Source organism: Stenella coeruleoalba, assembly GCF_951394435.1.
Source record: "Stenella coeruleoalba genome assembly, chromosome: 4".
In the NCBI taxonomy this organism is placed as follows: domain Eukaryota; kingdom Metazoa; phylum Chordata; class Mammalia; order Artiodactyla; family Delphinidae; genus Stenella; species Stenella coeruleoalba.
The window spans coordinates 127,846,527-127,861,828 of NC_137149.1; the positions used below are offsets into that span (position 1 = coordinate 127,846,527).

The following is a 15,302-nucleotide window of genomic DNA, read 5'->3' on the forward strand; positions in this document are numbered from 1 at the left end:
GTCTTTAACAAAGCAAAAGTTGTCAATTTTGATGAAGTTCAATTTATCAATTTTTTTTCTTCTTCAGATCATGCTTTTGGTATCACATTTAAGCACAATTTGACGAAGCCCAGTTCATGAAGACTTTTCTCCTATGGCTTCCTTTAAAATTTTTTATATTTTTATGTTTTACATTTAGGTCTATGAACCATTTTAACTTTTGTTTCAGTTGTGAAGTTTACGTAAAATTTCATTTTTTCCCCAAATGGATGTCTCATTGTTCCAGTACCATTTGTTGAAAGGACTACTCTTTTTCCATTTCATTGACTGTAACTTTGTCAGAAGCTGTTGGCCATATTCTCTGTGTACACTGTTTCATTTATCAATATATCTGTCCTTTTGTCAATACCACAGTTTTGATTACTATAGATTTACAGCAAGTCTTAAAAATCAGTAGATGCAATTTCTCCATTCTTCTTCTTCTTTCTGAAAAGTACTTGGGCCATTCTGTTTACTCTGCCTTTCTTTATAACTTTTTGAATCAACTTGTCATTATGTACAAAAAATCTTGCTGAGATTTTAATTGGTATTGCCTTAAATCTGTAGATCAATTTAGGAAAAATCAACATCTTTATAAACTTGAGGCTTCCAGTATATGAACACAGTATGTCTCACCATTTATTTAGATCTTTTTTGATTTCTTCCATCAACTCTTATAGTATTCAGCATATAGATCGTGCACATTTTGGTTAGATCTATACCTAAGTACTTTGTTTTGGACTTACTATAAATGATAAATATATTTTTTAAAAATTTCAGTTTCTAATTGCTACATATTTGTATGCTGACCATGTGTCTTGTGAAACTTTGTAGTTTCAATATCACTTCTGTTTTCAAAACTTCTGTAGTGTTATTCGTATCTGTCCTTCTAGTTTGTCACCCACGTGACAGTCTGGGACCTGGGGGATGGTGTAGTCCATAGATTATTTCTCAGAGTATCTGATATGTGGTTTAGATCCATGCATGCACAGCTTGAGGTAAGCCCAGAAGTCCATGAACGACATTAAGAAGTCCCTTCCTGAGCTCCTTCCTCATTACACTCTCTCTGGCATGTTCCCATTTCCTGTGGATTCCCTGGAAGGAAAAGATCAAAAGACCCTTCATTCAGAAAGCTGGGGTTTGATTTTCCCTTCTCTGCCTTGCAGCTGCACCCTCTTCTGGGGCCAAGAGGTAGGAGAAGAGAGAGAGAAAAAGTAAAGGGCATGCATCCCATGCCCTTGGGATCACAGCTCCAATCAGAGAGGAAACTTTCCCTTCCTCATAATTTTAGGCTTCTGCACTTCCTCCAAGCTGTCACTTTTGTTGCTGCCACCACTGGATTGCTTGGGGGCTGAGACACAAGAGATTGGGAAAAAAAAAGTGATTTCATCATTCTTCTGAGTATTAGGAGACCTCTGTTCTGTTCTTTGAGCCAGAACCAGAGAGGTTCTCCTGGAGCTATCTTTGTCTACACCATGACCATCTCTGGGCTTGGGGCTGTTTTGAGTCTAGATCATGAGATACGAGAGGAGAAAAAATGGTAAACTAATTGCTGGTTCAGTGGCATTTAAAATTCTAATCTTCCCCAGTATTCCCAGCAGTGTTTACTTGGAGTCCTCAAACAGCTGCTCTGTGCATTCTGTCCATGTTTTATAGCTTCATCCAGTGGGTGCAAGAGGGTAGAGTAAGCTTCCTCTATCTTACTTGCAGCATCTTATCTCCCAAAGGGCAGATGATGGTGACCTGTTAACTTGAATGTAATTTTGGTTGCCTGTGAATCCAAGGACATTTACAAGATGCCAAGATGTTTTCTCACCTTGCTGTTGAGGTATATCTTACATTTAAAGAGATGGGTATTTCTTACATTTCAAGAGATAGTTGAACTGTTTAAGGCACTGGAAATGTCATCTAGCCGTGTGCCCAAGAAGAGGAGGGGGACTAACATTTGCAGTCTTTGCCCTATTTTAAATGTCTATTGCCCCACCCCACCCCCGACCTGCCAAATTCCATAGGGGGCCACTGGATCGTAAAGAGAGGAAAGCACACCGGTTCTGCGTCTGTCCAATAAGAGTTCCTCCATGCTTTTATCCCCTTCTGCTGTTTGGAGACCTTCGATGCCACAAGGTGAACATGGCAGAGCCTTCATCAGCCTGGATCCTCAGATCACTGAATAGATGACCTACATTTGCAACCATAGTTAATTTGAAAGTTGCTAAGAAAGTAGATCTTAAAAGTTATCATCACAAGAAAAAAAATTTTTGTAACTGTGTATGGTGATAGATGTTAACTAGACTTATTGTGATGATCATTTCGTAATATACACAAATATAGAATCACTGTGCTGTATACCCAAAACTAATATACTGCTATATAGCAATTATACTTCAGTAAAAATGTATATTTGAATAACAAATAAAGAGATAGTTTATAGTTTACATTTAGCATTGAATCGTTTCCAACTACAGCTCACTACATATATATATATATATATGTATATTTAATAGAGTCATGAGGAGGGAAAGATTTCTTTAGCTTATTTGTATTGAGGCAGTTACTCATATTTGGATAGTACTGTTTTCAGCAGTAAAGAGGAATCTACAAGCCAATTAGTCTGAAAAACTGGTAGTCAACGTATCTATGATGTGCTCTTGGAACTTTGTGTCCCGGATGGTATAACAGTTGTACTCATTACCATACACAAAAGCATTTTTTTTTTCTTGCCACGCTTGCAGGATCTTAGTTCCCTGAGCAGGGATTGAACCCAGTGGCGGCAGTGAAAGCGCGGCAGTGAGAGTCCTAACCACTGGACCGCCAGGCAGTTCCCACAAAAGCATTTTTATATTTAAACTTTAAGATCTTTTAATTTTGGACACATAAATCTTGTGAGATAAGTAGAATGGTTTACTACCTTCATATTTTATAGCTCGTAAATCTTAATAGAGGCTGAATTGCCCTCTCATGATCACCTAGTTGTTTACTCTGAAGAGCCAACACCGTAACCAAGGACTTTTGTTACTCAAAGTTCACTGTGCTTTCCATTAAACCATGCTCCATTATTTACTGGTGTGTGATGACATGGATCTGTTTGATCCAAAAATACTGAGCTGTCCATAACTCCGGACAAGTCTTAAAAGACAGTCTACACTTCAAACTCTCTTGGTAGGCATTAGGCAATGTCTAAGGAATTTTGACAGAGAAAATAAAATACAATAGTGATAGCAGGTCTTAAGAAGGAAATCTGACATGGACGGGATGGAAGAGAAAGATTCTGGAAGATGGGAAGTAGGTTCTTCAAGTGTAATGAAAGAAAGTTGGTGAAACTAATTGGGATGTTACCATTGGGAAGGGATACATGTAAGGGGCATTATACAGGAAGAATCAGTAGTGCTTGATGACTTATTGAATGGTAGGGACGAGGCACTGGTAGAGATGGAATATTCTGTGGTTTTGGTCTTTGGAGAATGATATGCTACTGATGTGAGCTGGGGTTTGGGAAGAGGACTAGTTAGGTTTCAGGCTTAGAGAATGTCCAATTATATCACGACGAAAGGAATTTGGAGTTCTGGAATAGGAAATCAGGTCAGAGTAGGAAATATAGGTTTGTGGTAGATCCTCAAAGATGTGACAATTGAATCCCATAATAATGGACAGAATTTCTGAAGACAAGTTTATAATGAGAAAAGAGGAGAAAACAAAGGACTAAAGCTTCGAGTGTGTAAGCTATAATATTAAGAACTACTGAAAAGTTTTATTTGAATATTAGTTTGAAAGTATCCTATGGCTTCTGAAATTTTTGAAGTTCAGCCAGGATAGAGGTGTGTTCAGGCATGCATACTTAAGTAGAACTCTCACTTCTCTGAGACCAAAGTAAATCTAGCACTGCCAGGTGAATGTATTCACCAGAAAGAGTCAGAATGCACTTAGTTAGTTAGTTAGTGCCACTTGTTTACTGATGGCCTTTGCTTATATTTCTGTCCAGGTGAGATTTTCACTTCCCAGTCACATGTCTAGATGGGTTAAATGCCAGGCATGTCTCCAAGATGATGATCCCGGTGCTTAGTCCCAAGACTACTTTATATTCACAAAGCCTAACAGTGCTAATGACGATTTTCTCCTGGATGTTTACAGAGTCATTTGTATCTCTGTGGCATTTCCAAAATAGAGGAGGTATTTACATGTTGCTCTTTAACCTTTCCATAGGATTTTTTTTTTTTTTTTTTTTTTTTTTTTTTGCTCTACTAAGGATGGTACAGTAGGTGGTGAAGAAGTTTAGAGGAAAAGTGTCATTAAATTGTCTTTTGTGGGCTTCCCTGGTGGCGCAGTGGTTGAGAGTCCGCCTGCCAATGCAGGGAACGCGGGTTCGTGCCCCGGTCCGGGAAGATCCCACATGCCGCGGAGTGGCTGGGCCCGTGAGCCATGGCCGCTGAGCCTGCGCGTCTGGAGCCTGTGCCCCGCAGCGGGAGAGGCCACAACAGTGAGAGGCCCGCATACCGCAAGAAAAAAAAAAATTGTCTTTTGTTAGAAGACTGTTTCACATCCCTTTTCCTTCAGTCTTCTAAAATGCTTGTAAGTTTTAGCATGTGAAATTGAATATTTCATTAGGAAGCATTAGGGGAGTTATTTTATTTTATTTTTTTTTTAAGATTTTTTTTTTGATGTGGACCATTTTTAAAGTCTTTATTGAATTTGTTACAATATTGTTCCTGTTTTATGTTTTTGGTGTTTTGGCCGCAAGGCATGTGGGATCTTAGCTCCCCGACCAGGGATCGAACCTCATCCCCTGCATTGGAAGGCAAAGTGTTAACCACTGGATCACCAGCGAAGTCCCAGGGGAGTTATTTTAAAGGAAGATTTTAAAGAAACTTAATCACTAATGTATTATGCATGCTGAAAAACTAAGTGATAAGGAAGTGTAGATTTGCGTTGCTGAAATTTTCCCTTTCTCTGCCTTCCATCTTGTTGGCATGGTTAAATATTTAAGTGTACCTGCTGAGGGAAATAGGAGCTTGATGTTGTGATTGAAATAATGTGGCTGCCATGGACTATTCATCTTTTACTTCTCTTATAGCTCTCTGCATTAAACAATGGTAATGACCTGGCAAGAGAGTGAAATGACATAGTTTTTTTTTCTTCTTCCTATAGATTGAGATAGTTATTTATTATTATGCAGCCTGTTCTTACTGCCATATAAATTGCTAGGAAAGTGTACGAAGACCTCTTTTGTTTCTTAGTTCAGTCAAATTTGTATCCTTGTGAAAGCGCCAAGTTGCAGTGCCATAATGGCAGTAAAATATATACGTATACAGTGGATACTATAAGGAAAACTAGCCCTTGTATTTGACTGTAAGTGTTAAAGTTACTTTCTAGGTTTGGCATGCATTTTGTTTGCTTCATTTGTTTTGGGGAGAGGTTGGAGGGCAAGGTGGGGAGTGAGGAGAAGAGGCTAGGATGTGCCCAAGATTTTCCCCAAGGCTGTATCAGCCCATGATAGCCTATGATGCCTATGATGAGATCAACTGATGGATTCCAACCATGTCAGAGCACGAAGCTTGAGTGCTAATATGATAACTGTCAAAGACCAATTCTTTGTTTTGCAGTAACAGAAACTGAAATCCAGGGAACTGAAGCAATATGTTGTTGATCACATAGCTAGTGAGCAGCTGAGCTGGATGGAGTATTGGTTTTTTGATTCCTAGCCTAGAAGTCTCTTCAATATATCTCCCATGCAGAGAGGATGAATTTCTATTAGATAAAAGTTAGTGCAATTTTGGTGATGAATAATGGTTAAGCAATTAGTAGTAGCCTCCTGAACTTGATGGGTGATTAATTGAAAGCATCATTAATCACTTAAGAATGATTTTTTTCTAAATTTTTTTGAAATCACCTTTGAAACAGCCTTTGGAAACATGAAATAGGTATTTCAGTTGTGACTGTCCTGATTGAAGAGAAGTGTCTTGAATATCCATGGTCTGTGGGTTGTCAGTTGTTACAGAATAAATAGGAAACAGCTTCTACATTTCACATTGCAGTTCACTGACAGGATGACCCATGATTTTGGGTGTCTTGTGTTTAGTTCTTAAGTTTATAACCTGAATTCCCCATTCTGTCTCCCACAAATCTCAGGGGAAGAAGCATGATTTAGGGTACTCAGAGATTCTTATCCAAAATGGTTTGTGAAAAAAAAAAAAGGTTTTAGAATCTCTCTAGTGTCCCTATATCTAATGTGACACAGAGGCACAGTGAGCAAATGCTTTTAGAAAGGATGGCACTGATAGACCTGCTCAACGTAGGGTTCCCACGAACGTTCAATTTGTAAAAAAACAAACACAATATCTGTGAAGCTCCAAAAAAGCAAAGCACAATAAAATAAAGCACAATAAAACAAGATATGCCTGTATTTAAAAAGCAGCCAGAAGCTTTTTTAAAGGGAATAAATAAAGCTAGAGTTCGGAAGCTTACTCCCATACTCCCATGGTGCATTGCTTCTTCATCTACCTTTGGCACTTTGAAAGGTTCACTATGTATTGTAACTGGTTATAAACTTGTGTGCTTTGCACTTCTAGGAATGTAAGCTTTATAACATCATCTGTCATTACTAAGTCTTTGTACCTCTAATGAGCACTTAATCACTCTTGAAATGCATGTGTCCTGAAATCCTATAATCTTTTACTATAGTCTTAGATGCCCATTTTAGTAAAATTTCTAAAGAGAATTGAATGAAATATAATACATTAATGACAATAGCAATTCTGTTGATACTGCTACTACTACTGGGATGAAGCGGGGGTAGGAAGAAGCACTTATTTTGTGTAAGTCATTGTGCTGAGAACTTGACATAAATCGTGTCACAATGTAATCCTTAAAACAAAATTATCATCTCCATTTTACAAAGTTTCACATGGTTAAGTGTCTTGTCCAAGGTCATGAAGCTAGCAGATAACTCAAACTCCTGAGTTCACACTTTTAATTGTTATTGCATGTGTTTGTTTATTACCCAGTCCTGGGAGAGGGTGTGATAAATCTATCCTCTCATTCAAATCATTATGACATTATTTGCTTTAGTCAATGAAAAAATTTGAAACATTAAACCTAAGCTTTGTATACCTAGAAATTAAGCTCAGTTTGCTCCAGCAAAAATTTTAAACAATGCCTATGAGAAAAAAAAGTGTCTTTAATTGTTATTGAGTATCAGTTTGGGGGAAAAAGAAGTCTGCAAATTTCTAGAAAAACCTGTGAGTAGAACCAGGGCTTTTATTAAAATATCTGTTTCACTATCGGGTACTAAAGAATTGTACAGAGATATGTCAAATCATGATTTATGACAAGTTATTATGTCATTTCAAGTAGGAAAATGGTATAATTAATTGTTAAAATCATCCCAGAATTGAAGCTAATGTAGTTTTTTACAAAATCATAGATTATACTGTCATCTGTATACACATCTTCTTTGTAATGAATGCTTAAATTTTCTGTTAATTTAAAATAATTGAGTCAATATTATGATTTACACTGACTTAAAAATCACCAAGAAGCATTTTATTTTATATTTTAGTAAGAACCTTAATATACTATTTAAGTAAACCACTTGTATTTTTCTATGTACATAATCTTTATTTTATTACATTATGACATTAGCTATGTATATGTCACCAGAGTTGTTCTATTTCGGTTTTCTTAAAATCATAATTCAAAAGATGTGTTTAAATTTGTACTTTATATATTTTGAGAAAAATCTTCCTATGATCTGGTAACAATTGGGTTTCCTTTTCGCCTAACTTATTGTTTTAATTAGCATTTTAGTAAACTACTTATACTAATTTTCCTATTCCTCTTTTCTGACACCTCCAGTAATAAAATAGTGACATTTTGAAGGAATTGGTTGAAAGACACCGTTCATATTCAGATTAAAGTTAAACACAAATTTAAAAAATGAAGCAACTGACAAAGGATTAATCTCCAAAATTTACAAGCAGCTCATGCAGCTCACTATCAAAAAAACAAACAACCCAATCCAAAAATGGGCAGAAGACCTAAATAGACATTTCTCCAAAGAAGATACACAGATTGCCAACAAACACATGAAAGGATGCTCAACATCACTGATCATTAGAGAAATGCAAATCAAAACTACAATGAGGTATCACTTCACACCAGTCAGAATGGCCATCATCAAAAAATCCAGAAACAATAAATGCTGGAGAGGGTGTGGAGAAAAGGGAGCCCTCTTGCACTGTTGGTGGGAATGTAAATTGATACAGCCACCATGGAGAACAGTATGGAGCTTCCTTAAAAATCTAAAAATAGAACTACCATACGACCCAGCAATCCCACTACTGGGCATATACTCTGAGAAAACCATAATTCAAAAAGAGTTATGTACCCAAATGTTCATTGTATCTCTATTTACAATAGTCAGGACATGGAAGCAACCTAAGTGTCCATCAACAGATGAATGGATAAAGAAGATGTGGCACATATATATGGTGGAATATTACGCAGCAATAAAAAGAAATGAAATTGAGTTATTTGTAGTGAGGTGGATGGACCTACAGTCTGTCATACAGAGTGAAGTTAAGTCAGAAAGAGAAAAACAAATACCATATGCTAACACATAACACATATATATATGCTAACATATATATGGAATCTAAAAAAGAAAAAAGAAAAAAAATTGTTATAAAGAACTTAGGGGCAGGACAGGAATAAAGATGCAGACGTGGAGAATGAACTTGAGGATATGGGGAGGGGGAAGGGTAAGCTGGGACGAAGTGAGAGAGTGGCATGGACTTATATACACTACCAAATGTAAAATAGATAGCTAGTGGGAAGCAGCCGCATAGCACAGGGAGATCAGCTCCGTGCTTTGTGACCACCTAGAGGGGTGGGATAGGGAGTGTGGGAGGGAGGGAGACGCAAGAGGGAGGGTATATGGGGATATATGTATATGTATTGCTGATTCACTTTGTTATACAGCAGAAACTAACACACCATTGTAAAGCAATTATACTCCAATAAAGATGTTAAAAAAAACAAAGTTGGGGAAGGGCCAGTGGATGGATGAAACAAGAAAGGCAGAATGCTGGGAATTGTTGAAGGTGGGTGGTGATGGGTATGTGGAGGTTCACTGTACTCACCTCGACTTTGATGTGTGTTTGGAAATTTCCATAATAAAAAATTTTTTTTCAAAAAGAATATAAAATGACTAAATAAAGAAAATGAAGTGTCGCTTGGTCAATTAGGCTTAGATATAGGTTACAGCAACACCCCATACCAATGGGTGACTTGCTACCTATCTTAAAAAAAGGTGCAAGGGAAGAATATCATTATGTATTACAGTGTTCCCATGACATGATGCCAACATTTATTCTGTATATTTTCTTGCCCAGAAAAGAAAATTTGAGAATCTTAAAGGATGGTGGTTGTTAATTTTATTTTAGGTTTTCATTATTATTGTCATAAAGTTTGTGTGTTGATGACAGTGATGATGAGGAAAATCTTAATAATAAAATTTTCATCATCATTGAGTTGAGAAGAGTTGTTCAATGACCAACAGACTTAAAGAAGATAAAAACCTGGGTTTCTGGCTTTGCCAGTTTGTTTCCATGCATGAGTCTTTCTATCTTCATGAATCTCAGTTTCTTTATCTGAAAAAGTAATGGGTCATCCTAAATGATCTCGGTGGTTAATTTCTGTCTTCATGTACTGTGATTTTCTGATGTTTGCTGGGAGAGAATCTTCTTTACCTGGTCTCTGAGAAAGAAAAATGAAAAGGCACAAAATCAGATGTTATAGCCGATGGCCGGGTCATAGAGGAATATAGGGTTATCTGTACTCTCTTCTGTTTTATTCAGCTGTAGTTTCTGTAATAGATGAGCACAATATCCCATGCGATTGGTATAGAGGAGCCATGGCTGATGCCGTTGTAGTGACAAGGGGTTACCAAACAGGGCACGGATCCATGATCTTGGCGGCTCCTCCTGAGAGCCGTGAGATGGTTTAACCTTCATGAGGTAGCTTCGTGCACTTACCACACCAATTCGTGATTCTAGTAACAGGTTTCAATGTATTTTAAGCAGATTTGTTCATTACAAGCAACGCAGGTAAAGAGCGGTGTTAGTGGTTTTCAGAAACAAACATGTTTGGACATACTTTCAGGGAAGAGATGATTCTCACCTTTCCGCTTCCTTTATTTTTGATTGCAGAACTTCAGATGGTGGCAAGGTTGTTGGCACCATACAAGTCAGTGTCGTGAAGATGGGGGAGATTGAGGATGGGGAAGCCGACCACATCACGACAGATGTGCAGGGACAAAAGGTAGGGTCCCAGTCAGCTCACTGCACAGATTAAATTAGAAACGATCAGCTTTGCCAGCTGCCTGGATCGCCACTACCTCTGTGGGGTATGAAATCTCATTATTCCAAAGCTAAATGAGAAATCAGCTTTGGAATGGGAGTACCGTAAGTGTGTCTCATCCTCGTAACCCGACAGCCTATTTGCATGGAACTGTGCAAAGCCATGCACCATTCAAAACACCATTCTCTTTGTAGCTGGCTCCCATGTGGACACAACCTCTTCTCAGTTCAAAAAAAAAGTATTGATCACTGTTGCATCCTGCCATAATTAACCCTATGTGAGATGCACAGAAGATTCTGGAAGGCCTATTGCCAAAAGTAACCACTTCTCCGCTCTCGAAATTCTCTTTGGAAAGAGATGCAGTTTGAATTTGGATTTCGTTTTTATGTGAAGGAGGACAGATTTAACAACTTTGTGCCTTGTGAAATTGCAGAGAGAGAAGCAGGAAGTAGTAAACGGTGGAGGGGGAGCTCTGCTTGAGGAGCGATGCCAGCTAGGAGCGAAGCAGCTTCCTTGAAGGCCAGGATAAAAACCCCAGTATTATCAATATCCAGGGCTTTTACTTGTTTTCTACTTTCTTTTCTTTAAGAGAGAGACTTGATATAAGTATTAGTCTAAAGTTCTGTCTTAGGAATGTGATTGCCTGTTTTACTGAGACGCAGGGGACAGATTTACGAACTGCTAATAGTTTTTTTTTTTTTCCCCCAGGGAAATGAATTTGTTTGTGTACTAGAATGCCTACCTTTTCATAAATGAGCATTTTTTTAATGACAAGGTCTATTGTAACCTATTTTCTGGCTTAGTGTTGCTTATCTGGGAGCATATTTTAATTTCTGGTACATCTACATGGGAGACGGTGCAGTGCTTATCTAACACTTAACAAATCATTAACTTTACCAAAATAAATAAAATCTAAACTGCCTTTCAAAAAAATATTGTTCTTGCCCAGCATAGGCTAGGGTCTTACCGCGTCCCCAAGCCTCATTCTTCTCTGTTCCCTACTATCCCTCAGAATAAAATCCAGGTCACGAACACATTCCAGTGAGGACCAATGTCTGAATCAGGTTGCTTGCAAATGTCAGGGCCATGGTGATGTCATGCAGCAGAGCGTTTTAGGATGTGTGTATTTAAGATTCTTGCCTTGTGGATGGCTCTGTCCTTCAACCCTTGTTAGCTCTGGAGTTCTACGTAAGACTCCTATTAGTCACCACCACATGGATGCTTATACTACAAAGATTAAGGAGGGAGGATCTGTAAGCTAAGAAGGTGGGAAGGGTGTGGGAGACGGGGACAGAATGAACTAAGCGCATGCGCTAGGAGACCAGGGGCTAAAACACTTCCCATCTCAAAGCAGGCCTGCTTTCCCTGTTCCCAGTCTATTACCAGCCACCTCTCTATTTTTCTCAAAGCTGGCTCACCCCTTGACTCCTTTACAACGTTGCTATTATGGGGTAGCACAAATTGAATCATATTCTTTTCATAAATGGAGAACTTGACACCCAGGAATATGCCCCACCAAAGTTGTACATAATGTTTCTGACTTAGTAATGTGAACTTAAAAATAAAGACTTAACTGAGCCGTTCTAGAAATAGGAGGTGGTAGTGTCAGCAAGTACCTTGTAGGAGTCATAAGTGTACTAAAATGGTAAACCCTTAAAGCAGTGTTGGTTTTAGCTCTGTCCTATCTGGATTCTTAGTAAACCTTGACCTCTTGTAGAGTGTTTCATAGTTACTTATAAACCCTACTGGCAATCCCTGGGAATAGTCATGAAGGACATGTAATAAGGTCCACTATGCATGGTATTTCGAAGAGTTATGTGGAAATAACTTTATCTTGGTGTTTTTCAAAGCGTGGTCAGAATCATCAGAGGTGTTTGTTAGAAATTCAAATGTGGGGACCCTTTTGCAGATCTGCTAAATCAGAATCTCTATGAAGTGTATTAACACAATCTGTTACTAATAGTGATTTAAGTCCTGAAGTTAGTCAATGGCTGAAATATATGAAAAGACAAAGTAACTGAAATGGAGGTTATCCCTAAAACAACATCCGTCTCACTGGTTTGTGTGAATGGGGGAGAAAGAAATGGTACTACTCTTAAAACCATAGTCATGTATTGAGTGACACAGGCTATCTCTCATTTATAAGGAGCAGCAAAAAGGTTCATACCTATGTTTATCAGCTTGGGCTGTCATAATAAAATACCATAGACATAAACAATGGAAATTTATTTTCTCACAGTTTTGATCTTACGAAGTCCCAGATCATGGTGTCAGATGATTCAGTTCCTGGTGAATGCTCTCTTCCTGGCTTCCAGATTTCTTGCTGTGTCCTCACAAGGCTTTTCCTTGGCACAGATGCACAGAGAGAGAGAGGGAGAGAGAGAGTGAACTCTGGTGTCTTCTCCTCTTCTTGTAAAGGACACCAGCCCTAGCATTAGGGTCCTACTCTTATGACCTCATTTAACCTTAATTACCTCCGTAAACGTCTTATCTCCAAATACAGTTACGTGGGACATTGGGACTTCAACATATGATTCTGAGGAACACAATTCAGTTCATAACAATACCCCGATATAAAATATTACATGTTAATCTTGACTCTTACATTACCTCCAGAGCATGGAATAAAATATAAATGAGGGCTTCCCTGGTGGCACAGCGGTTGAGAATCTGCCTGCTAATGCAGGGGACACGGGTTCGAGCCCTGGTCTGGGAAGATCCCACATGCCGCGGGGCAGCTAGGCCCGTGAGCCACAACTACTGAGCCTGCGCGTCTGGAGCCTGTGCTCTGCAACAAGAGAGGCCACGACAGTGAGAGGCCCGCGCACCGCGATGAAGAGTGGCCCCCACTTGCCACAGCTAGAGAAAACCCTCGCACAGAAACGAAGACCCAACACAGCCAAAAAAAATAAATAAATAAAAATAAATTAAAAGAAGCTTCAACATTAAAAAAAAAATGACAAAGGAAAAAACATTTTAAAAAAATATAAATGAAAATCCAAACTCTTTCCTCTCAAATACATTTACTTACTTGTTTCCTAAAACCATATTATTATGTACTTTTTATCAAGGGAAACTTGTACAGAGGGTCATTCACCATATTATACTGGTTCAAACTTCTATTTCATACGTACATACATAGAAATAGAACACAGCGTGTTAAAATCACGTAGCAGTAGAAAGAAAAATTCACAAAAGGCCTACAAACATCGTCCTTTTACAAAGCTAACATATTAGGTGAAATATCACATTAGGTATACCAAGCTTTTTGTTTTTAATTTTGGGGTCATCTTTGACTCCTTTCTGCCTCTCATACCTACAGTCAGTATGTCAGCAAATCCTGTTGATTTTGACCTCTGAATAAATCTAGAACCCAGCAACTCGTGAGCCCTTCACTATAAACAACATTGTCTATCACCTAGATTTTTGCAGTGGTCTCTTAAACGTCTCCCTGACTCCCTCCATCCTCTTTCCCTGACCTCCCCCGCCACCATCATAGTCCGTTATCAGCACAGCACTTAGTAAAATGTAATGCGGACGTTGTCATTCCTCCAATGGCCTCTCATCTTCCTGAAAGTATAAACCCAAATTCTCACTTCAAGTCCTCTAAGTGTTGGCCCCCTTCATGTCCTTCACCTCCTCCTCTCCTCCTCATTTTTATTCATTTCAGTCCAGTCACATTATCTTCTTTGCTGCGCCTTGAACAGTCCAGGTATATTTCCAAACTGGGTCCTTAAACTTTGTTATTCAGTCGGCCTGTGAAGCATTTTTCCCAGTAACTGTGCTTCACTCCCTCACTTCCTCTGATCTTTCTACAAAATTACTTTCTCACCAAAGGCTTCTCTGCCACCATATCTAAAACTGCAATGCCTACCCAAAACTCTGTCTCTCTTCTCTGCATTATTTTTGTCCTTAGTACTTATCACTGTCCAACATTATATATCTTTTTAGTTTATCTCATATACTGTTTATTTCCCTCATTAGAATTAAACTTCCTGAGGGCAAGATATTTGTCTATTTTGTCCTCTCTTTTACCCTCAGCTCCCAGAACAGAGCCTGACACGAAAAAAATGAATGAGTGAATAAATGAAGTCAATTTTACTTTGAAGAAATTAAATCCAAAATTGTCTCCTAGAAGGGAAAATATTTGGCTACCTATAGCACTGTACAAACTGACCAGTCAATAAATAAAGCATGTAATAAGGATGTAGTGAAGAGTGTAGGATTATGAAGGAAAGAAGAAGAAATTAAATTTTAAAAAACCTTTGAAATAAGTAGTCAAGAAAAAATGCTACTGAGGAAAGGAGAACCAGGAAACAGAATCATCAAGTGAGGTGACAGATGAGAAAACTCATGTAAGTAAAAGCCAACAGGATCAACTGAGAGAGCCCAGTTCACCACTTTGCCTGCCCCAGAGATGCCTGGGCCTCTTGTTAGGGCAGGAGGGTTAACAATCCTCTGGTGAGGCTGGTTAAACCCAGCTCCTGCCTCGTCTTCCCCTTTTGTCTAATGTCTATATTATATTTGAACGTTGCAGAGTACTAATGATCAAAGTGGTAGTGATTTCTTCAAAAAGAAGGAAAATGCCTTACTTATTAATGACCATGGCAAAAATGGTATAAGTGGAGTAATAATGTCTCCCTTCGACTATGAAGCTAACCCAGCTAGTCTTTTGATGACCTGCTGCCCTTAGGTTATTTTGACCCCATACTTAGAAGAGGTGTTTTAAGTGGACTTTCATCAGACTTAATCAGGGAAAAACTAGAGTCCTTGTGTAGCTAAGGACCAGTCTCAAAAGGTTTCCTCCCTTTATCTACCCTAAATATAAAAGTTGAAAATTATATAACAGGCCCTACTTATCTTTATAGAATATTAAAAGGCATATAATATTCATCATTCATTCATCAAACAATACTACATTTTATGTTCTA

General features: G+C 38.3%; 1 protein-coding gene across 11 annotated transcripts in view; it reads left to right on the plus strand.

The window, feature by feature from the left end:
• The window catches only part of INPP4B (inositol polyphosphate-4-phosphatase type II B), a 717,808-nt gene that overhangs the window by 493,030 nt on the left and 209,476 nt on the right, over positions 1-15,302 (plus strand). For all 11 annotated transcript variants that reach the window (XM_079920302.1, XM_079920301.1, XM_079920305.1 and 8 more), the window contains one exon: positions 10,221-10,332. In XM_079920302.1, coding sequence (XP_079776428.1) covers positions 10,221-10,332 — 112 coding nt within the window. The remainder of the gene's footprint in view (positions 1-10,220; positions 10,333-15,302) is intronic.